Source organism: Protopterus annectens, chromosome 6.part0, assembly GCF_019279795.1.
Source record: "Protopterus annectens isolate FY-2018-M chromosome 6.part0, PAN1.0, whole genome shotgun sequence".
Lineage (NCBI taxonomy): Eukaryota > Metazoa > Chordata > Ceratodontiformes > Protopteridae > Protopterus > Protopterus annectens.
This window is the reverse complement of record NC_056737.1, coordinates 1659854828-1659880860: the sequence shown is the minus strand read 5'-3', so window position 1 is coordinate 1659880860 and position 26033 is coordinate 1659854828. Positions and strand designations below refer to the sequence as shown.

Here is a 26033-nt window from a genome sequence, read left to right as displayed (position 1 = left end):
TACAAGGCTGCCTACCGGTCAACCTAAAACATGACTTGTCTGATCTCCTACAGAAGTTGTTTAATATTAGCCTTAAAACAGGCTCTGTGCAAGATGAATGGAGGATAGCAACAATCATTTCCTTGCACAAAGGTGGAGATTCAACAGACCTGGGTAATTATAGACCCATAAGCCTGCTCAGTCTCATCTGTAAGGCTATGAAAAGGCTCAATATGGTATTAATGAATAAGGCTATAGGTAACCTACAGACTTTCAGCCCAATCCAGTTCAGATTCAACAAGGGCAAGTCCTGCCTACTTAACCTTATCAACTTTTTCAAAAAAGTTACTGAAGCAATGGATGAAAGCAAATTAGTTCATAATACTTATCGGGACCTTGCAAAGGTATTCAACACCATCCCACACTTGGGTATCATAGAGGGACTCTCCAGATAAATGTCAATTTTTATGTAACCCACTGGATAGCAAATGCCAAAAAGTGGTTAATCATATCTTTCAGCAAGCATGAATCTCCTTTTAACTGTCACATGGACACATCCCTGAAAACTGATCCAGTAGTTAGGGATCTGGGAACCTATGATGGCAACAAGCTGTCCTCTGATTACCATGTATCCACTGTTGTAAGGAAGTCCTTTTTCATTGAGCAGCTTGTATCTACAGGTACTTTGGTCCAGGTCCAGGAAAGCAATCATTTCACTGCACTCAGCACTCATTAAACCAATCATGGAGTATAAAGGCCCATTCGGTAAGCATGTGCCCAAACACCTGTCACAACTGGAATGACCACAACAGTTTCTCACTAAATATATCAAACACCTAAATTGTGAAAACTATGCAGACCATCCCAGAGCCTCATCCCTTTTCTCTGTATAATACAGGCTAGTGAGAGACAACCTCTGCCTTACATGTAGAGCTTCAACAAACCTTCTTCTGTCACACTTATTACACATTCATAAGTCCAATGGTATCACAAAACACACACACACACACACACACACACACACACACACACACACACACACACACACACACACAGACTCAAGGGATCTGAATCTGTTTTGCAAAATAAATAGAATGTACAACCAGTGGGTTCAAAGGGAAAATTAGTAAGTTTCTCCAGGATGAAATTAAGATCTCAAGGAGATTTGGGGGGGGGGGGGGTCTAGAATGCAATGTTCTTTTCAAGAAGCCTTTACATAGCTTGAGTGAGTTTAAAGTCAAAGAGGAGAATCCTTGATGATACAAACAGATAGCAGCTAAATGAACTTTAACCAAAGAATAACTAGTCCCTACTTTAAGTATCTCTGCCATCAAGGTCAGTACCCGGAATATGTAGTCTGAAAATGCATCAAAGAGGTTCAAGGTAGCCCGTATAGAGAATTTCTTCCACTTATTCTCATATATCATCCTGGTAGAAGGTCTCTGTGAGGCTGTAATTAAATCAATAACTATGGATGGAAATGTAGGGTCCCTGGCCATCACTGGAAATGGAGAAATCATGCAGTTAAACGAAGGGAGTGAATTTCCAGATAAAGCTGACTGCATGTGGGAGACAGCAGGAGTTGGTATTGAAGTAGAAGACGGTTATCAAACATGGTTATCTTTTGATCCAGTTCCTCATATTCAACTATTCAAATCCAGCTTCATTCTGATCTCCACTCCATTCATTTTTGGCTATACAACCATACTCTACTCCTAAACCTCTGCAAAACAAAAAATATGATATTTTAACCTCTCAAAAGATGGGAAAAAACTCCTAAAAATCTCAGCATTTCAGATCTCAATTGTACCCCAGTAGAAACAACCACATCCTTTAAATACCTAGGTTTATGGCTGGACCAGTTATTTAACTTCCATAGCTACGTTAAAAATACCAGGGAAAAGATCAATTCTCTTTTATTATGGCCTTGTAAAACATTTCCCTTTCTCTCTAGCTACAGCTGAAATAGGCAAAGGAGTCTTCCTAGCTAAAACTGAATAAGGGGTGGGTGCCCATATTCTCAAAAAAAAACTCATTCACTCTACAGTCCACTGAAAACAAAATCTGCTGATTCATTTGCAACTGCCTCCTCATAAATACCACCGGAACAATATTTCCAAAGGCAGATGACTCTCAGTCTCATACAGAGTTGAGCTACTCCTAGGGTCTCTTCTTTTCAAATTACTTCAACCAGACACCTTCCCAGCTCTTGCTACCAAATTCCATAATAAAACCACCCCCTATAACTTCTATAACTTCTACAACTTCTCCCAATTAAGTCCCTCACTCCAAACCAGCAAAGCAAACTGTACTGACTACTCCTTCTCATAGATTCATTCATGCTTACTAGGCTACTGATCTGTGAGGATCTTAAGAAACCTAGCATTACATTCCCATGGTAGTTTTAGCCCTTATGTTTTGCATACAAATAACCCAAAGCCTGGAAGAAAAAGGTTATGTTGAGACAGTTACTTGTGGCCCCTATCCATGAGGAGCATGTGCTAAACTGGGAATGAATTTGCGGTTTCTCATCCATCTATTTATCCAAATTACTAAAATGCTTCTGCAGCAGAGGCCCATGGGATATATGCAAATAACCCTTATGTACACATCAGTGCTTCAGATACACAGTTTCTGAATGCCCATGGCTTTTTTTTTACTTTTTAAGTCATTATAAGTACACTTGGGCCAATAAAACCAAACCCCACTAGCTGCAGACATGCATGTTTTGGTCTTCTTTTGATCTCATCAGTTGTGCATAATTGGATTGCTTGCACCCAAATTCTGGCAATCCCTCACCCTTACCTAAAAGAAATTTCCTCTTTCCCAAGTTTCAGAGTGCAACTCAAAAGATGCCTCCATCAAAAATCTGTCTGCAAATGCTTTCCCACTGGACTTATCATTTAACAGTCTCCCCTCACCTAGATCACATTTATTTCAACCCAATGCTCAGACCTGCTGCTTATCTTCCATATTTAGTACTAAATTAATCCACATTTGTTTTTCCAACTCTGTTAATAATATTTACTTATTGTTTCAATTATCTGCAGGACTCCACCTTCTGAGATTGCTCCTTGTTTGTAAATTAGTTCTTTTTAAAATTAATTTATTTTATGAATTTCTTCCCCTGGGCTGTATCTGCAAATAGTAAACAAACTAAAGTAAATAAAAGCAATAAATAATAAGCACTTTTCTTTTCATATATGGCCAGAGCAGAGGGAATCAAATCTGAAGACACTAGAACAGAGCTAAGAGAATGGCTATGTCTCTGTACATCTTAGACTTCTGTGAAAACCTGGGAAGGAGTGGAAAAGAAGAAAATGCATACTGGGGATCTGGGAAACAAATGTGGAAGATTGTGGCTCTTGACAGAATCCTTCCTGGGGGATGATGGAGGAGAACCTGTCACATTTTGTGTTTAATGGTGAAGCAAAGCAATCATAACAAAGTTTCTTCACTTATGGAACATCTTGCGCTCAACTGCATTTCTGAGAGTCATTCATGTATGAGCAGAATCTGCCCACTCAACTTCTTCACAATTATGGTGGAAGTTCCTAAGATGTAAGTTGTAATCAGAAAGCAATGTGAAGTAAAAGCCAATTTCCAAACCTTTACAGCTCTTCTGCATGGATGGTAAGAATGGGTTCCACCTGCTTGTTTATGTACCATACCATTGCTATGTTGTTTGAGAGTATAGCTATTGCACTTCCTGGGAGTGAGTCTTGAAAAGCTGCAATGCAAGAAAGACTGTTCTCATCTAAAAGATGCTGATATGTAATTTGGCCACCTCTGTAGTGCACTTTCCTTGAGCCATCCTGTTCAGATAATGCCCCCTCTCATCCCATTGAGGACACATCTATGGTAATTCTGTCCGTAGGGGTAGGCTTAATGAATAGAGTTCCTGACCTGAGGTTTGCTGACTTTGTCCATTAACAGATCAGATGTTTCAGACAGGCTCTATGGGTTGTGTCACTGGTTGTGTTGCTTGACTCTACAAAGTTATGAGAGTACACAGCAGAATGCTCTTATTTGGTCTGGTGTGCTGGACTGTGTGAATATATGCTGCCATAAGAACTAACACTTCGAAGACTGTATCACGTGATAGATTTAGTGCTGCTTTCACAATTGTGGCAATTCATCCTGGGGTAGTCTGGCTCACTCTTTTACTATACACAGCTAGTAGCTGATCAATGTCAGGAACCAGGAGAGTTCCACCTGTGATTTGGTTAAGTAGTGAGGGGACTGTGATCCCCAAGGCTAGGCACAGTTGAAGCAAATATTTTTTTGCCATGATATGTCTTTCCATAGTAGGCATCACAACGAGCCAGTCATCTAAGTAGGGAAATATTTTTATCCTTAGTAAACACTTGTGAGTGGAGCCATGCACTTGATGAACACCTGAGAGCATGTAGCAAGTTCAAAGAGATAGCTTTGAGTTAGTAGTGACTGGTTCCCACTCGAAAGTGTAGGTATCTCCAGGGTGGCTTTGCAATTTTTATATGCAGGAAAGCATCCTGGATGTTCAAAGAGTACATGCAATCTCCTACTTGGAAGCATGGTAGGATGGATTGTACCATGACCATCTGGAAAGACACATTCTTCACATACTAATTCTGATGGCTGAGGTTTAGAATTTGTATGAGGTTGTGAGGTTTTTGGCCACCAAGAAGAATCAAGAGTAAAATCTTTCTGGTCTAGTGGGACCTCATGGATAGCTCTTATCAATAGGAGATTCTTCACCTCCTGTTGGGCTATTCTCCTCTGATGGGGTGGCACTAAGGGTGGACAGTATGGCCGGTGTTTAGGAACTTTAAAAAACGGTACAGAGAGGCCTCTGAATATAACTTCTTTGATCCATTTGTCCTGCGTGAAGGACAACCACTTAGAAGGATGCAGGGAAGAAGGTTCCCCAACTCCCCCCAAAGTGGGATGTCAAGCAACTGTTCGGGGTTCATACTGATAGAATCCTTGGGGGAACCTACTAAACCCCTACTGATCCAGACCACCTCTGCCTCTTGGGCAACAGTTATTAGAAATTGCCCATGCCATGGCATCCTCTGTCATACTCTGCTTATTCTGGGCCCCTGGGATTTCTGAAACTAGATATTCTGGCACTCTTCTAGTTTTACTGAAAGGATGTATGAGCCATACATTTAAATGCAACAGCACTGAGTATCATGCCTTACTCTCTATACTGCAGTAGTTTGTCTTAACTTCAGTCCAAAAGAAAAGTTCTGTCAAAGGGAGCATTGAAGAAATCCATCTTAAAGTTTTCCATAAAATCTCTGAGGCATAGCCAGGCCTGAAGACACACTGTGATGCCTAAACCATCTGATTTTGCTAACCGATCAGCATTATAAAGCAAGCACAAGGGCAGTGAAGAAAAAGAATACATGGTTGCCTCCTGGATCTCTAGCTGCTTCTGCAGGTCACCCATGGATAACTTCTTCACAGTTTCCATGTTTTTTTGGCTAGATTTCCCTGAAACCTTATCATATGCATATGACAGTAGTCAAGAAGTCCTTCTATGTGGCACACCTCATCATAAAAGGGTTCTCATCCAGGAAAAAAGAGGTCATTGTTCCCCTCTACTCATCACTCATTAGACCCATTATAGAGTACAATGCCCCCTTTGGAATGTACCTCACAAGACATCTGCAGCAGCTGGAAAGGCCACAGAAGTACCTCACAAAGAGGATTACTGGCCTCAAACAAATGCCCTACACTGACCGCCTCAAAAAATTCCAGCTTTACTCTGTAGCATATCGCTTACTCTGAGGTGATCTCTGCCTAACATATAAAGCTATGTCAAGCCCAGAGCTGTTGGACATGCTACACCTAAAGAAATCCCAATCCCTCCAAGCTACATGCTCTAGGGACCTAAACCTTGTCACCACAATAAACAGCACAGGCTGGAGGGATAGATTCCTGTCCCAGAGACTTCCTATACTCCGAAACAAGCTACCCATCTATGTCAAGCAAAGTTCTTCATTAGCACTCTTCAAGAAAAATCTTGATGAGTGGATGGAAATAGTGAATACACCCCGGGGATCACTTCTGTGTCTCTGCTGGACAGTGACACAGGAAAATAACTTTCTTGGGTAGCGTAAGCTATGGTACCTTGCTGGCTAGGCTTACATAGGCCCTTGGGCCGATAGCCTAGTACCTACCTATGAACCTAAGTAATTAATTACTTGGAAGTAAAATGCACTGACTACATATACTCACTTTCAAGTCTGTCCAGCATCCAAAAATTCTGTTGGGAGGATGGACAGCCTAAGCGTCATCCATGATCTCATGTTTAGTAGCCTCTGACACTACTATAGAATCAACAAGAGACCTCTTGTTCCAGTGTTAACTCGCTGTGAGAATCTGCAGCATTTTGTCCAGTTTCAATGGCATGGGCTCCACTACATCTTGGTCTTTTCCCACCTTAATTCAAACCATGTCTATTAATTTGTCTTGGGGGGAACTACCACATAGGCCACTGAGAGAGACATACTATAGGCAAGATCACCTTCTCTGGAGAGGTAAAGTCTATTACTGACCATGATCCCTTCTGTCTCATCATTTCTAGGATCTTACCAAATGTGGTGTCTTTAGGGGGGGATTGGGGGGGGTCTTCCCTTCATAAAGATCAGTGTCTGGGTATAGGGTATCTGAGGGGGAGTCTAGGTGCTTCCTCTTGCTTCTTTCTAGCAGAGCTTAGGAGTGAATTTGTCCATGATCAGAGGGCACCCCAACCCTCACAACTGGTGCCTATAAGGTCCTCAGTCATGAAAGGGCAAAACTGATTAATTACCTAAAGGCTCTGCCTCAATGATGTCCAGTTCTACCCCTGGAGAGAACTGTTGGAGCATGCGCCTGCTCATACAAAAGGGTCAAATATTGATCTCCTTTGCATAGAACCATCCACCAAGGTACCCAGGGCTGAAACTATCAATACTGACCACAGAGGTGTTGATGCAAGGTGGAAGTAGCACTAAACACTTGAAGGGTAACCCCTCGAGCCGAGAGAGGACTAGTGCTGACAACAATGTGGCCAACACCTCCTCCAGCATCAAGGGCACTGGCATTCCAGAAAGAGTATCGATGATGCTGAGAAAATCAGCACAGGCTCTCTCACCAGTTCCAAAACTCCCAGAGCTGAAACTGGGCCTGGGGTAAGAACAGTCATGAAGGTGGCTTGAGACTCTTCTCATGCCACCCTAGACACTGATGGGGCTGAGGGGACACCAAACTGAAGCTGAGCCTTGATGAACACCAACAATATCTTGTCTCAGTCTGGCTGTGTAGAGGTAATAAGATGAAGGAGAAGAAGTGGCTGTCATTGGGCAGGAAGAAAGGAAGGAAGTGTAAAAGCTGCTTGAGGTGAACTCTCCACATTCCTCTTTGGAGTGGAGCTCATAATTTCCGAGGTCTTCTGCTAGAGTGGAAAAGAAATCCTAAACAGAGTTACCAATGCAGATGATCCTGGTCAGGTTGAGGAAGTAACCACTAATCTTTAGTTTAGGACAACTTGACCAGAAAGAGCACTTCAATTTCCTCAACCATTCTCTTCTTTTATCTCTGGGTGATCCTGTTTGTCCTTGTCAGAGGCTGTTTTTCCTTCTCTTTCTCTCTTTCCTTGTCTTTGTCTTTGAAATTATCAGACTTGAAAAGTCCTATTCGGAACAATTTTCTACACTGGTCCAGAAGAATCCAGGTGCTAAAGTTTTTGCACAACTGACAACCTACGCCCAGATGCTCTACCCAAGACACACAACGCACATTTCACTTTGCTCCTGAGGAGTAATCTTGTGACCACACTGTCATTAGTTTTTAAAGTCAGAGGCCTCAGCGTCCTTAATCATGCTAACAATTCACTATCAATTACTGTCACAATCATGCTAGCAATTCACTATCAATTACTGTCACAATCATGCTAACAATTCACTATCGATTACTGTCACCAAACATTTAATGGCTAAATAGTATCACTATACTTAGCATAAGTATTCAGAATTAAAGTTAGAAGGAAAGATAATTTATTTATTTATTTATTTTTTTATACAGGGGTTGGGGAGTGGGTACAAGATGGGAAAAGATCAAGTAAAGTGTGAAGAAACAAATTTATTGAAAGTTTTTAAGTTAATGAAAAAGGTCCTGGCTGTGGATGAAGTTACTATCTATGAGAAATACTACAAAAATGCATTTAGCTTTCACTACTAGCAGACAAAAACCTTTCAATGGTTTGAGCAATACAGACATTGAAGGTCACAGCGAGAAGAGAGCAGTGCATTATGAAATGGGGAGAAGCTTAAGTGAGCAAGACTTTGTTGTTCCATGGAAACAGAGGCATCTTCAGCAACTGGTTCATCAGTTTCAGTGTTTTGACAGGACCAGCATTAAATCTAAACTTCTTAGCACTGTCAGTCATCATCATGTCTGATTTTCAAACAATCAGGGGTCCCCCTGTTTAAGTCTACCTGGCACAGATTTGTGGCCACAATGAATTATGTATTATCTTGTACCAAATATGCATTAAGTTGCTTTCTGGAGGAGTGACAGTATTTTGGATGAAGGCAGGGTAGCTTTTGTCATCCTAAGAACCTCATAAAAGAACAAAAGGCCTTCAAAATAAAAACCGAAGGACAGAAGTGGCTCATGATCCATGCAATTTCAGAAGTAATCACCTCATAATCTTCAGTCTTTCTAAAAGAGCATTCTTGTGGTCAGTGGATGAATCACTGTTGAAAGAACTTTTAAACATATTTAAATACTATTAAGTTTTAAGATTTACCTATAACATTTTGGAGAAGAAATTAATTATTTTAACTTAGTTTCAAAAAACTGGGAGGAAAGATGGTGAGAATAACTACAAGAAAATACACATTTTTTAAATTCATATCTTCACTTTCAAAGATGACACCCATTCAGACAAAAATTTAATCTTATTAGGGGTCACATGGGCTATATATCAAGACTATGCTCACAAGTGCTGGCATTTGATAAAGACCTTGGTTATTTGTTTGGAACAAGACTTCAAAACTTTATTGTACAAAGGTGTTAGATTGCATTATTTTACTAAATCAGATGTGGATAGTAAAATTATGGTTAAAAATAGTAAGGTGGCAAAATTTTTTTGCCTACCTAAAGTACATAAAAATATGGAGAGACCTCCGGGTCGACCAATTGTTTCTGCTTTTGATTCCTTTACATATAACTTGTGTGGCTTACTACATGAACATCTTCTAAAGGAAGTTGTAAAGTTGCCTTCATATATTCAGGATTCTTTTGATTTTCTAAATAAAATTAAAAATATTATATGGCTAGAACACATGTACTTTATTACTACAGATGTAGTCAGCCTATATACGAGTATAATACACAAATTTGGTTTAGAAGCTATAGTAACATTTATGGGTGATAACCCTAAAACACATTTTATGGTAGAATTAATAGAATTTTGCTTAACCCATAATATTTTTGAATTTAATGGCACTTTATATCGACAGCTTAAAGGAACAGCGATGGGGGCTGCGTTTGCCCCAGCTTATGCCAATTTATTTATGGGCCTTTTTGAAAATAAGTACATATATAGTCATCCTTTTTTTAGAAAATATGTCATTGGGTACTATAGATTTATTGATGATTTAATTTTTATATGCAAGGGGGGACATGGTTCATCAGTTACATTTATTAATGATTTAAATAACAATGATTTTGGTATTAAATTTGATGACACCTGTATAGGAGACAAAATTAATTTTTTGGATATTTCGTTAACTGGATGTAATGGTAATAAAATTATTACGAATATACATAGAAAATTCAATGAGATGAATTGGAAAATGTGTGGCACTAGTTGTCATCCGATACACACATTGAAAGCCATCCCCTATGGGGAATTCATTAGAATAAAAAGATTAAGTAGTGATGTATGTTTAGCAGCTAATGAAGCTTTGAAAGCAGCTAATTTGTTTATTGATAGAGGCTATAATAAATTAAATGTTATGAATAGCTATAATGAAGTGTTTAATGATAAAAAATTTAAAAATAAATACAATATAGGACAATATAACAATAAAGTACAGAGTGAAGATAAATTATTTTTTGTAACTAAATATACTAATTTTTCTCCTATGATTAATAATATAATAAAACAATACTGGGATTTTGTTAGAAAAGAAATTATTTCACTAAAAAATGTAGAATTGGTGATATCTTACAAAAGAGGAAGAAATATACAAGATTTTTTGGTTCATAGTGTATATAAAGAGAAGCAAAACCCCATATTAATTAATATTAATGAAGTAGGCACTTTTTTATGTAACAAATGTTCTATATGTCCCTTTATAAACAAAGAAATAAGAGAAATTAATGGAAAAAAATTTACAAATAGAGCAAAATACTCATGTCTTAGTACTGGGGTAATTTATGTCATCTTCTGCTCATGTAAGAAATATTATATTGGCGAAACCAAACGCACTTTGTCTCAGAGAATTAAGGAACATATAAGAGATGTGAAAAACAAAAAGATGAACAGTCCCATTGCAGAACATTTTAATAATGAACATGATGGTAGTTTAGAATGCATGAAGGTTTCTGTTTTAGAACATGTACCATTACGTTTTAATAATGTTACTATTCAAAAAAATGTGTTAAGACAAAAGGAGTCTTTGTTGATTATGAAATACAATACCCTAAGTCCCTATGGACTAAATAAGGAATGTAACTGGCACAGTTTTATATAATCAGTGTAACTTTAAAAGGTTAAAAGATAGTTTTTATAATTGAATAATTAATTGATTGTTCAGACGTATTAATTGGTTTCTTCTTTTTTTACTATATATATTACTTTGAATGTTCTTTATGTTTTCTACTCTGTAAAGGCTGTTGGCCGAGGCGCTAAGAGAAGTGTAATATATTTTGTATTAAATTCATGAAAGTTGAGCTGTTTCTCACTGGTATTCTTTTTGTGGTCGTTGCTGCTATATTTCTTTAAGTTCGTGGTGTTGTTGAGAAATAATATGACCAGTGAGTCTCTGTGCTCCTTTCCAAGGATTTTTAGAGAATCAGGCATGGAAATGCCTAATCGTAATGGTGAATCAAATCAACGAATAACTACTACTAATACCACTATAGTTAACAGTGGGGACATTCACTTCAATGGTAATAAGAACACAGGTGCTGATACATCTAATGCACCCAATAATGCTGGTGGAGGCATTATGAAGAAATGGGAAGACTCACGCAAAAGAAGTTTATTGAATCCGTTTGCTATGGTGGGTAAGAAGTCTGATTTTGCAGGAAATCCTGATGCACAGGAATTATGCTCTAAATTGGAACAATTAATATTCAAAGAGACTGCTGTTTTCTATAATATCGGAAGTTTGGAGAGATATTGTGAGTTAGAAATAACTCCACGTGGGTTGAGGTCTATTAAAAAACCTTCCTCCCCTTTTGACCTTAAAGATGAAACTGAAGTGAAATTTCATGAAAGGTGGATTGCAGCAGCTCACCGATGTAGTCTAGAATGGGTCTCTATTTTGTTAGAACGAGACCATATTAAAAGAGACAAGTTAATTATTGAAACAAAATCTACTTGTGAACAAATAGTTAATTTAACTTCCAATTCCACACTGGAAAATTTTCTGATTGACATCAATAATAAATTAACTAATTATGAGAAAGAACTCATTGACCGAAAGAAATATAAACTTAATAGAGACATTCGTGACTATGACCACAAGAGGGCGTTTGTACTGTTTAATAATCCAAGACCCAGAAGGAAAAACGTCACTTTTCAGAAAGGAAATCCGGTCACAGAACAGTACAAAAATAAGAGTTTTGCCTCAGGAGAAAGTGGTGCCTCATCTTTTGAAGAAGACGAGAGAGAAATAGAAGAATTTCCTGATTTACCAAGAGCGGCGAACTCTGAGTCCTTTCGGAAGACCTATGCAGAACAACGGGGGCAGTACAACAATCCCAGGAAGAGAGAGTGGCAGAATTCGGAACGCCAAAGAGACCCGGGCGATAGACACTTTAAAAAAGGTAGATGGGCATGAACAATGCCCAGTGACTTTTTCTAATGAGTATATAATTAATCTTTCTAACTATAGTTTTGATGAAATAGAGCTATCAGTGCTTATGAAGGGATTGAAGTTTATACCAACATGTATTCCACGTAAACATGAGCTTAAAATAGAATTGTTCAACTTATACCGTAAAATGAATTTGAGGGATTTCTTCTTTTGTAAAACGGGAAATATGAATGCTGAATGTTCATCTGATAACTCTATGATAGGAAATAGTAGTGATGATGACAGTGATAATTCTTTTTACTCATGTACCTCGGATAATGCAGATTATAATAATGCTTACAGTTTGTTTAATACCAGTAGTTTAAAAACTAATAATTGCTTTATGCCTCCTTGCAAGAATGCAAATATCCAGAGATTCGATGTTTTTCTTAACACTTTATTAGATAAGGAATTGCAAGATTTTTTTTGTGCAAAACAATGTTTTAATTTGACTAAAGACCAATGGCATAAATTACAGCGATTAAGTAAGAATGATGATATTATTTTCAAACCATCAGACAAGGGTGGGAAATTGGTGGTCCTTAATAATAGTGATTATTATGAAATGTGTATGAAACATTTGAGTAAAAAAGACACTTACTCAGTGATTAATAATGCTTTCTTATTTAAAGCGGAACAAGACTTCAAAACTTTATTGTACAAAGGTGTTAGATTGCATTATTTTACTAAATCAGATGTGGATAGTAAAATTATGGTTAAAAATAGTAAGGTGGCAAAATTTTTTGCCTACCTAAAGTACATAAAAATATGGAGAGACCTCCGGGTCGACCAATTGTTTCTGCTTTTGATTCCTTTACATATAACTTGTGTGGCTTACTACATGAACATCTTCTAAAGGAAGTTGTAAAGTTGCCTTCATATATTCAGGATTCTTTTGATTTTCTAAATAAAATTAAAAATATTATATGGCTAGAACACATGTACTTTATTACTACAGATGTAGTCAGCCTATATCTGAGTATAATACACAAATTTGGTTTAGAAGCTATAGTAACATTTATGGGTGATAACCCTAAAACACATTTTATGGTAGAATTAATAGAATTTTGCTTAACCCATAATATTTTTGAATTTAATGGCACTTTATATCGACAGCTTAAAGGAACAGCGATGGGGGCTGCGTTTGCCCCAGCTTATGCCAATTTATTTATGGGCCTTTTTGAAAATAAGTACATATATAGTCATCCTTTTTTTAGAAAATATGTCATTGGGTACTATAGATTTATTGATGATTTAATTTTTATATGCAAGGGGACATGGTTCATCAGTTACATTTATTAATGATTTAAATAACAATGATTTTGGTATTAAATTTGATGACACCTGTATAGGAGACAAAATTAATTTTTTGGATATTTCGTTAACTGGATGTAATGGTAATAAAATTATTACGAATATACATAGAAAATTCAATGAGATGAATTGGAAAATGTGTGGCACTAGTTGTCATCCGATACACACATTGAAAGCCATCCCTATGGGGAATTCATTAGAATAAAAAGATTAAGTAGTGATGTATGTTTAGCAGCTAATGAAGCTTTGAAAGCAGCTAATTTGTTTATTGATAGAGGCTATAATAAATTAAATGTTATGAATAGCTATAATGAAGTGTTTAATGATAAAAAATTTAAAAATAAATACAATATAGGACAATATAACAATAAAGTACAGAGTGAAGATAAATTATTTTTTGTAACTAAATATACTAATTTTTCTCCTATGATTAATAATATAATAAAACAATACTGGGATTTTGTTAGAAAATAAATTATTTCACTAAAAAATGTAGAATTGGTGATATCTTACAAAAGAGGAAGAAATATACAAGATTTTTGGTTCATAGTGTATATAAAGAGAAGCAAAACCCCATATTAATTAATATTAATGAAGTAGGCACTTTTTTATGTAACAAATGTTCTATATGTCCCTTTATAAACAAAGAAATAAGAGAAATTAATGGAAAAAATTTACAAATAGAGCAAAATACTCATGTCTTAGTACTGGGGTAATTTATGTCATCTTCTGCTCATGTAAGAAATATTATATTGGCGAAACCAAACGCACTTTGTCTCAGAGAATTAAGGAACATATAAGAGATGTGAAAAACAAAAAGATGAACAGTCCCATTGCAGAACATTTTAATAATGAACATGATGGTAGTTTAGAATGCATGAAGGTTTCTGTTTTAGAACATGTACCATTACGTTTAATAATGTTACTATTCAAAAAAATGTGTTAAGACAAAAGGAGTCTTTGTTGATTATGAAATACAATACCCTAAGTCCCTATGGACTAAATAAGGAATGTAACTGGCACAGTTTTATATAATCAGTGTAACTTTAAAAGGTTAAAAGATAGTTTTTATAATTGAATAATTAATTGATTGTTCAGATGTATTAATTGGTTTCTTCTTTTTTTACTATATATATTACTTTGAATGTTCTTTATGTTTTCTACTCTGTAAAGGCTGTTGGCCGAGGCGCTAAGAGAAGTGTAATATATTTTTGTATTAAATTCATGAAAGTTGAGCTGTTTCTCACTGGTATTCTTTTTGTGGTCGTTGCTGCTATATTTCTTTAAGTTCGTGGTGTTGTTGAGAAATAATATGACCAGTGAGTCTCTGTGCTCCTTTCCAAGGATTTTTAGAGAATCAGGCATGGAAATGCCTAATCGTAATGGTGAATCAAATCAACGAATAACTACTACTAATACCACTATAGTTAACAGTGGGGACATTCACTTCAATGGTAATAAGAACACAGGTGCTGATACATCTAATGCACCCAATAATGCTGGTGGAGGCATTATGAAGAAATGGGAAGACTCACGCAAAAGAAGTTTATTGAATCCGTTTGCTATGGTGGGTAAGAAGTCTGATTTTGCAGGAAATCCTGATGCACAGGAATTATGCTCTAAATTGGAACAATTAATATTCAAAGAGACTGCTGTTTTCTATAATATCGGAAGTTTGGAGAGATATTGTGAGTTAGAAATAACTCCACGTGGGTTGAGGTCTATTAAAAAACCTTCCTCCCCTTTTGACCTTAAAGATGAAACTGAAGTAAAATTTCATGAAAGGTGGATTGCAGCAGCTCACCGATGTAGTCTAGAATGGGTCTCTATTTTGTTAGAACGAGACCATATTAAAAGAGACAAGTTAATTATTGAAACAAAATCTACTTGTGAACAAATAGTTAATTTAACTTCCAATTCCACACTGGAAAATTTTCTGATTGACATCAATAATAAATTAACTAATTATGAGAAAGAACTCATTGACCGAAAGAAATATAAACTTAATAGAGACATTCGTGACTATGACCACAAGAGGGCGTTTGTACTGTTTAATAATCCAAGACCCAGAAGGAAAAACGTCACTTTTCAGAAAGGAAATCCGGTCACAGAACAGTACAAAAATAAGAGTTTTGCCTCAGGAGAAAGTGGTGCCTCATCTTTTGAAGAAGACGAGAGAGAAATAGAAGAATTTCCTGATTTACCAAGAGCGGCGAACTCTGAGTCCTTTCGGAAGACCTATGCAGAACAACGGGGGCAGTACAACAATCCCAGGAAGAGAGAGTGGCAGAATTCGGAACGCCAAAGAGACCCGGGCGATAGACACTTTAAAAAAGGTAGATGGGCATGAACAATGCCCAGTGACTTTTTCTAATGAGTATATAATTAATCTTTCTAACTATAGTTTTGATGAAATAGAGCTATCAGTGCTTATGAAGGGATTGAAGTTTATACCAACATGTATTCCACGTAAACATGAGCTTAAAATAGAATTGTTCAACTTATACCGTAAAATGAATTTGAGGGATTTCTTCTTTTGTAAAACGGGAAATATGAATGCTGAATGTTCATCTGATAACTCTATGATAGGAAATAGTAGTGATGATGACAGTGATAATTCTTTTTACTCATGTACCTCGGATAATGCAGATTATAATAATGCTTACAGTTTGTTTAATACCAGTAGTTTAAAAACTAATAATTGCTTTATGCCTCCTTGCAAGAATGCAAATATCCAGAGATTCGATGTTTTTCTTAACACTTTATTAGATAAGGAATTGCAAGATTTTTTTTGTGCAAAACAATGTTTTAATTTGACTAAAGACCAATGGCATAAATTACAGCGATTAAGTAAGAATGATGATATTATTTTCAAACCATCAGACAAGGGTGGGAAATTGGTGGTCCTTAATAATAGTGATTATTATGAAATGTGTATGAAACATTTGAGTAAAAAAGACACTTACTCAGTGATTAATAATGCTTTCTTATTTAAAGCGGAACAAGACTTCAAAACTTTATTGTACAAAGGTGTTAGATTGCATTATTTTACTAAATCAGATGTGGATAGTAAAATTATGGTTAAAAATAGTAAGGTGGCAAAATTTTTTTGCCTACCTAAAGTACATAAAAATATGGAGAGACCTCCGGGTCGACCAATTGTTTCTGCTTTTGATTCCTTTACATATAACTTGTGTGGCTTACTACATGAACATCTTCTAAAGGAAGTTGTAAAGTTGCCTTCATATATTCAGGATTCTTTTGATTTTCTAAATAAAATTAAAAATATTATATGGCTAGAACACATGTACTTTATTACTACAGATGTAGTCAGCCTATATACGAGTATAATACACAAATTTGGTTTAGAAGCTATAGTAACATTTATGGGTGATAACCCTAAAACACATTTTATGGTAGAATTAATAGAATTTTGCTTAACCCATAATATTTTTGAATTTAATGGCACTTTATATCGACAGCTTAAAGGAACAGCGATGGGGGCTGCGTTTGCCCCAGCTTATGCCAATTTATTTATGGGCCTTTTTGAAAATAAGTACATATATAGTCATCCTTTTTTTAGAAAATATGTCATTGGGTACTATAGATTTATTGATGATTTAATTTTTATATGCAAGGGGGGACATGGTTCATCAGTTACATTTATTAATGATTTAAATAACAATGATTTTGGTATTAAATTTGATGACACCTGTATAGGAGACAAAATTAATTTTTTGGATATTTCGTTAACTGGATGTAATGGTAATAAAATTATTACGAATATACATAGAAAATTCAATGAGATGAATTGGAAAATGTGTGGCACTAGTTGTCATCCGATACACACATTGAAAGCCATCCCCTATGGGGAATTCATTAGAATAAAAAGATTAAGTAGTGATGTATGTTTAGCAGCTAATGAAGCTTTGAAAGCAGCTAATTTGTTTATTGATAGAGGCTATAATAAATTAAATGTTATGAATAGCTATAATGAAGTGTTTAATGATAAAAAATTTAAAAATAAATACAATATAGGACAATATAACAATAAAGTACAGAGTGAAGATAAATTATTTTTTGTAACTAAATATACTAATTTTTCTCCTATGATTAATAATATAATAAAACAATACTGGGATTTTGTTAGAAAAGAAATTATTTCACTAAAAAATGTAGAATTGGTGATATCTTACAAAAGAGGAAGAAATATACAAGATTTTTGGTTCATAGTGTATATAAAGAGAAGCAAAACCCCATATTAATTAATATTAATGAAGTAGGCACTTTTTTATGTAACAAATGTTCTATATGTCCCTTTATAAACAAAGAAATAAGAGAAATTAATGGAAAAAAATTTACAAATAGAGCAAAATACTCATGTCTTAGTACTGGGGTAATTTATGTCATCTTCTGCTCATGTAAGAAATATTATATTGGCGAAACCAAACGCACTTTGTCTCAGAGAATTAAGGAACATATAAGAGATGTGAAAAACAAAAAGATGAACAGTCCCATTGCAGAACATTTTAATAATGAACATGATGGTAGTTTAGAATGCATGAAGGTTTCTGTTTTAGAACATGTACCATTACGTTTTAATAATGTTACTATTCAAAAAAATGTGTTAAGACAAAAGGAGTCTTTGTTGATTATGAAATACAATACCCTAAGTCCCTATGGACTAAATAAGGAATGTAACTGGCACAGTTTTATATAATCAGTGTAACTTTAAAAGGTTAAAAGATAGTTTTTATAATTGAATAATTAATTGATTGTTCAGATGTATTAATTGGTTTCTTCTTTTTTTACTATATATATTACTTTGAATGTTCTTTATGTTTTCTACTCTGTAAAGGCTGTTGGCCGAGGCGCTAAGAGAAGTGTAATATATTTTTGTATTAAATTCATGAAAGTTGAGCTGTTTCTCACTGGTATTCTTTTTGTGGTCGTTGCTGCTATATTTCTTTAAGTTCGTGGTGTTGTTGAGAAATATAAAGAAAGAAGTTGCCCTAATCACTTACTAAATGAAGTGCAGAATGAAGTCAAGGTGGGAAGAAAAAGGAGCGATAAGCCGATAACCATTTTGAAAAGGAACAGATCAGTGGACACCAGTACCAAAATTCAACGGAAAATTCGGTCCTATATTAAATGAATGACTTTTTAATATTTAAAATTTGTAATGTATAATTTATGCTGTATATGTTTTGATACTTACGTTAAAAAGTAGTGATGTTTTTGATAAAGTTTTTTTAGGGGAGTGGATTTGCCAATAATTATTTTATTAGTGTTGAATTTTCAATGGCCAAGAATGTCATGTGTTTTCTGCATTTTTGTATTTAAATGTTATTTGTCATGTGATTTCATATTCTGAAGATGTCAAATGATACAGACTGACGAAAGCACTTAATAAATTTATGTTTTGGTATTGGTGGTGACCGAGTTCTTCGAGACTGGATTTTGTGTTGTAACATTTATTCTTGGTTACCAGTTTGTTTTGTAGATCAGTGAACAATCAAAACTGGAAAGGAGTATGGTAACAGAGCATAATGTGGAAATCTATTGTATAAAAATGTTATTAATAATAATTGGGTGATATTTTAATATTTTGAAAATGATAAGATAAACCAGGGGTGCCCCATTGTTTGCTTTTAAGACAACTTGCAATTTAAAGGGCTTTTTCAGTCTTGCTTGGATAAGCAAAAAACTGTGGATGACAGAAACTACAGTATTTTGGCCCATAAATGCAGCAGATGTAATCAATGTAATTCTATTATTTATTTATTATTTTATTTAACATCTGTTTACTGTGAAGGTCCGACATGGAACAAAGGCAATTTTCAGTGGATGCCCGGGGAGAAATACTCCAGACAATGTGGGAGGAAACCGAAGCACCTGGAGGAAACCCACACAAATGCAGGGAGGGCATGCAGCCTCCACACAGAAGGCACTCCAGCAGAGAATCAAACCAGAGAACCTGTTGCTGTGAGACTACAATGGTACCACTACACCACTGCGCGGTGCCCAATTATATTATACTATAATATAATTATTAAGTCTACGTGGCAAAACACCCAGAGCAGGCAACATGTTCTGCTGTGTTTTGCCACGTAGACTTACTGATTTACTGGACTTATTGGCTAACATTGTGGCATTTTTTTTCCTTTGTGGTAATAATTTTTATTTTTATAATATAATTATATATGTTATGTTAATTATATTAACAATAAAAGTTTTGGTAACATGCTGAAAAAGATGACAAAATGGGTTAAAAAAGGAAGACATAAGTGTGGTACAACACGTTAAGTCTACTTGGCTTGCTGTAAGATGTGTGAAGCATATTATACAAGCAAAATGGACAGATAAAGAACTTAGAAAGCACAGTTTTTGAGAAGGGTTGGATTCCAGAAGTATTCTAGAATCAACCGGGTCCTCTGGACATACTTTTACAAAGCACTATAAACTAGATTCCTTCTCCTGGTCTAGGAAAGGCTTTGCTGGTGCCATTCTCCACCTAATCATTGCAAGCTGTAGTAATCTAACCATACAGCTCAGACTACTGCAACAGTGATCACAATGATGATTATTGTACAGTTGTGTAAGCAAACTTAAAAATCAAATGAGTGAAAAACAGACTATAAAACAAATAACAGGGAAAGAAACTATGGAACGGCACCAAAAATTTATTAAAATGTTAAGCGCTTTTTAAATTTTTGGTGCCGTTCCACAGTTTCTTTCCCTGTTTTTTGTGTAAGCAAACTTCCCATAAGAGCAGATGTTTGAATTATCACTTCTGCAGTAGCCACTCCCCTTACATTGTGATATATTTTTTGTCAGTGTGTGGAAATGTAGTTCTTTTTTTTTTTCTTTTCCTTACATTGCCTTCTCAAGGCTTTAACCTTCCTCTCTCTGTTGACAGGAAAACTCAGAAGGGCTTGGTACTCAAATCTGACTTTTAGTCAGCTCAGTTCAAGGTGACTAATGGTTTGGGCATGTGGAAAGTGCCTTGAAGCTTTGGAAGCTGTCTGTTATATCCTTATCAGGATAGAACCTATATAGCTTAGGTTACTGCAACAGTAAGCATAATGATGAACACCTAGCATTTTCAATTATCATTACAGCATTAGGCAAAATGACACTAGAAATGCCCTTAACAAACATGCAAAAAGATGCATTAATTTTAAAGAGATTTTTGTTTTCAGTACTGGAAAGTGTACCAGTAAATAATAGTGTGGGAAGCTGGGGACAACACTTGAATACAGGGAATTATGTGGCAGCTAAGGTTGGATGCAACTACAACTTGAATAATATGGTAAATATTAAATACTAAAAGTGTTTTAAAATTGTGGGCTGCAAAACTATAAGTCAATTCTCTATTAGTAATCCATTGTGTATGTTGATATCAGAATACATATATGTGTGTATATATCTATATCTATCTATCTGTCTATATACATCTATATATCTATATATGTACATATATATATATATATATATATGTGTGTATATATATATATATATATATATATATATATATATACATATATATATATATATATATATATATATATACACACATATATATATATATATATATATATATATATATGTATACACACACACACACACACACACACACACACACACACACACACACACACATATATGGAGATATATGCAAACAATTATTGCATAACTAGTTTGTCATTAAGCTGCATTAAGTTTTTTTGTTTTAACACAGACTTTTATTGGTTATATAAATATCACATTATTGCAAGACAGCATTTAAACAAGCTGTGTGGGTTTTATTTTACATTCTGAAAAAGTAAGGATATTCAGGATGAAAGCGCAAATTTTGTTACATTTTCCCAGCATCATTACACTATTTCTGCTGAACAAGTCTAGAATGGACTGTGGTTTGTCTTTTAATTGTTTTTTAATGGTATTGGTTTGGCTTTCCAGTATCATTTCAGCGATTTCTGATATGAACTTTACTTCTTTTTGTCTTTTGTTAAAAAAAAAAACAAAAAAAAAAACCCTTGCTCGTCTTTCCTGTATTGTTTGAGTGATTTCTGACATAAAGTTTACTTCTCATGGACTTTGTTTGGCTTTCCTGTCTTCTTTGAGTGATTTCTGGCATGACATTTACCTCTTATGGACTTTGTTTGACTTTTCTGTGGCTTTCCTGTGTTCTTTGACTGATTTCTGACATGAAGTTTACTTCTCCTGGACTCTGTTTGGCTTTCCTGTGTTATCTGAGTGATTTCTGACACAAAGTTTACCTTTCATGGATTTTGCTAGGCTTTCATGTGGCTTTTCTGGGTTATTTGAGTGATTTCTGACATGAAGTTTACCACTTTCTTGTTTTTCTACACTTTGTCTTACTTTTTAGATTTTTCTTTTGTCCTTTCAACACACCCCAACTGCCAAAGACTGCACAGTAAGTGTGGAGGAAGCACATGATCCCAGGTGCATCTTTGAGTTTTTTTCCAACCTTTTTATTCAATGATGGCCTGAGAAAAAAATCATAAGTAAATTTATTTATTTACTGACATTTGTTGACTGGGAAAGTCCACGGGGTCAGAAACCCATTTTCAGTGGAGGCCTGGGGAAAAAAGCTCCAATTACAGATCAAAATTTTTACAAGATAGTATTTACAATAATAATAATATATATATATATATATATATATATATATATATATAGTTTGCTAGTAATTAGTAATACACAGACTACAATGTTTTATACAATCTGGTTGGGTGTTACAGTATACATAAAGTATTTTATGGCATTCATTATATCTAGTAAACCTGAAATCAAGAAGGGTCCTATGTCTTACTAGTCTGCAAACTTTTAGAGTTTGATTATGGTGGTCTATAGTTCTGGGCACAAGGACAGATCTGATTGTTAAGAAAGTAGCTTTTAGGGTACATTTGAAGATTTTATGAAATCTAGTTGTGTAATAGAGGGGGGTAGGGCATTCCATAAAAAAACTACAGAACAGATACAAAGCCAAAACAGAGTATGGAAATAAGGTAGACAAGGAAAGCCGGTGGTGGAATGCAGCAGTACACCAATAAAGAAGGAATGCAGGAAAAAGCTAGAGATAGAAAAGACATACCAGGCTAAGAAGGAATACCAGTTGGCCAACAATGAGACTAAGAGAAGAGTTCCAATAGCCAAGAACAAGGCATCAGAGGCACTCTACGAGCTTCTGGAAAGTGCCTCAGCAGATGGCACAAAGAGAAAATATTATGGAGGGGAAAGTACTGATTGTAGACTAGAAGATAAAGGTAGATAGAGGACTTAACTGCAGATGTTGTAAAGAAAGAAAATCAATCTCATTTTTTTCTTTCATGGAAACATAAATTCTGTTTAAAGCTTCATGTTCACAGCTGACAAAATAGTTTCCAATAAGATGAGAATACAGATACTTGTAAGGGCATATAAGCTCTATCTTGGACCAATAAGATGAGAATACAGATGCTTGTAAGGGCATATAATTTCAGACCACTATGTGCCTCTATCTTTTTCTCTCTGGTGTTATGAAAATAAATGCACAAATGCCCACAGACATGCACTACATACACACACACATATACACACACACACACACACACACACACACACACACACACACACATATATATATATATATATATATATATATATATTTTTTTTTTTTTTTTTTAACAGAAAGTGGAACTCCACAAAAGAGGAACAGTAACTAGAAAAAATATTTGAGCTGTGGTTTTGTTTCGAGGAGGCTGCTATAATCCAGCAGCCAGTACCAACAGCCTTCCTGCTAGAAAACATGAGGTGTTCACATACTCAGTTACCTCAGATAGAAAACTGAGCTCATTTTAATACTGCTTGCCTATAGTAAGGAGAACTGAAAGCAGACATGTTTCTTGAAAAATTAAAACAGTATGGTATGTGTCGCCAATTCAAAGTCATGATTAGTGGTGTTCAGGAGTTCCTTCTATACCAATATACCTTTTGAAAAAATCATTCAAAGAGGTTGCACCTGTAGTAACTTGCTCATGGTTTGTCTGTGAGGAGGTGTGTCTATATGGCAAAAGATCCCTTAAAAACAGGGGTTTTACCATTTCTGTGCCTAATATACTACACCGATTTGATAAAACACATTAAGGGACAACCACGACCCAAAATGGGATAAAATACATCTCTATCTTCCCTGCAATATTATTACTGTCAAATGCTGTAATGTTGTGATATGGTCATCCTCAGTCAGTCATGCTTGCTATTTTTTTTTTTTAGGCAATGTTTTCATGTTTTATACCATGAGATGAATTCATTCAGAACAGTTCCTAACTAGCCCAGCACCTGATGCTGTTCCTCAATCTGGTGCTCGTTTCAACTATAAATCCAGCACTGAAAAAATAAAGGTCTTCTGTTTGAAACTTTAGCAAACTACTTGCTACAAATGTAACAAGTAGCTTGCTACAGTTTACAGTTAGAATACCACACATGAACTGCTTCAGCTGTAATGGCAAATAAAATATTGACATTTGTATCTGAATCTCAGTGGGCGGCCGCTGGGGTGCAGCAGTTAGCGTTGCCGCCTCACAGCAAGAATTTCTCTGGTTCGATCCTCGGCTGGGGTGCCTTCTGTGTGGAGTCTGCATGTCCTCCTTGTGGTCACGTGGGTTTCCTCCGGGTGCTCCGGTTTCCTCCCACATTCCAAAGACATGCTGTAGGTGGATTGGACACTCTAAATTGGCCCTAGGCACAAGCGTGCATGTGTGTGTGTGTGTGTGTGTGTGTGTGTGTGTGTGTGTGTGTGTGTGTGTGTGTGTGTGTGTGTGTGCGCCTTCTGTAGAAGGTTGGGCACCAAACTGGCAACTCGACACAGTAAAAACTCCACTGCCAATCATCCACTGTGGTGACCCCTAACCAGGAAAAGCTGAAAGAAGAAGTATCCGAATTGCACTACTGCTTGATCAGTATATGCCAAACATGCCTCCTAACAGATTTGTATTATCCAAGCTACTAGATGATAAAGTGATTGAGCCACTATCTAAGGAATGGGCAAAAAGTTGATGTGATTCCAGGGAAACATGAAATATACACACATCTGTTGTAAAATTAAAAATATTTGCATGCAGTTCTGGTGGTATTAAGTGTACCCAAGGAGTCAGAAACTTTTGTGCCAGCCCACCAGATGATATCACACTGTGTAAACAATATTTGCAAAAAGAAGGGAATGCCTTTAGCAAGAGCTACACTTTGTTTTACTGCAGCACTCATGTCTGCAAAAAGGCTAAACATAAACCTGTTTGAAATCTAAGGGCTACAGGTCCAAACAGTCTCCATATTACATAAGGCAAGTACCCATCATTCGGTTTGGTTAAGAAACAGTCACATTCCCACTTCTTAATGTGCATGTCAAAGAAAAAACAGAGCTCTAATGGGTTAAAAATTACTATGGATTCTGTAGGCTTGCATTCTACGAGCTATAAATGAAATTTTCATTTTAACTGTGCCATAAAGCAGATTTGAAATGTATAACTTTATTGAATAAATACAGTTAATGATAGGATGATCTATCAAGTGATGTACATTCAGTGAGACTACTCAAAAGGTAACAATATTTTACATAAAAGTGTGAAGGAGTAGGAAGAAGTGCAACCAAGCTTACTTTTTTTGATAACAGCATCAACTCCCTTTCCCCCCACTTTGTACATGTGGTTCTAAATGGAAAATATTCATTTTTGATATTTAAAGATTTTTAATAATATTTGAACTGCAGTCTATTTGGCAGTTTTTGAACTTTTACATTACACTCTTCTTCTATACATGTTATTTCATTAGCATATTTAATGAGCCCAAAGCTCCTAGATTTCCCTTGAGAAGAAAAATCAGGCATTTCTTATCCATCTTAACATACTTAAATACTTATATACGTACATATATGTATGTGTATACATATATATATATATATATATACATATATATATATATATATATATATATATATATAATATATATCCATATATATATTTAAGTCGGGCACAAATTAACCGATTGCTGCTTACCCCTCTTCATGGCCCGTGGACTATTAGGGCCACTTCTCATCCGGGACCCTGAGCCTGAAGTCCGTGAGCTAGACCTTGAACTATCCTCTTCATCAGATCCTGATGACTCATCTAAGAATGGGCTACTACTGATCTGAGTGGCTTTCTGTAAAGGAAGCAGAAGAAAAACAATTCATTGAAAAATTTATCATTGCACAATAATTACTTCTGTTCCAGACTATGTCAGGAATGCAGGTGAAAACTGATGAAAGGAATATAGTAGATGAGACAAATACTGCAACAAAAAGTACTATGTATGAGCCTACAATGGGAACATTTCTGACAATGGCAGTGAAAAGTGGGACAATGTAGCACTGTTACAATAGGTTACATGGAACAACTATGCACCTCGAACAGCAAAGTGTTGAAGTCTGCTTCATAATGCCTGATCTGACAGCTAGTATAGACATAGCTATAATAAATTTCAGTGATCTTTCTGTCTAGTATCAGCAGCCTGTGTCATGAAATATACCAGTAACATAGGGTGTCTTCAGAAAATTTACATATTCAGGGTATCTCCGGCAGAAAAAATACAAACAAAGCATTCTGACATCAGAGAGATTTCGAATCAGTCCCA

General features: G+C 35.6%; 1 protein-coding gene across 1 annotated transcript in view; it reads right to left on the bottom strand.

The window, feature by feature from the left end:
- PLEKHH2 (pleckstrin homology, MyTH4 and FERM domain containing H2) overlaps positions 1–26033 on the bottom strand; it is a 1501506-nt gene that overhangs the window by 762708 nt on the left and 712765 nt on the right. Inside the window, exon 10 of the mRNA XM_044075068.1 lies at positions 25418–25562. Coding sequence (XP_043931003.1) covers positions 25418–25562 — 145 coding nt within the window. The remainder of the gene's footprint in view (positions 1–25417; positions 25563–26033) is intronic.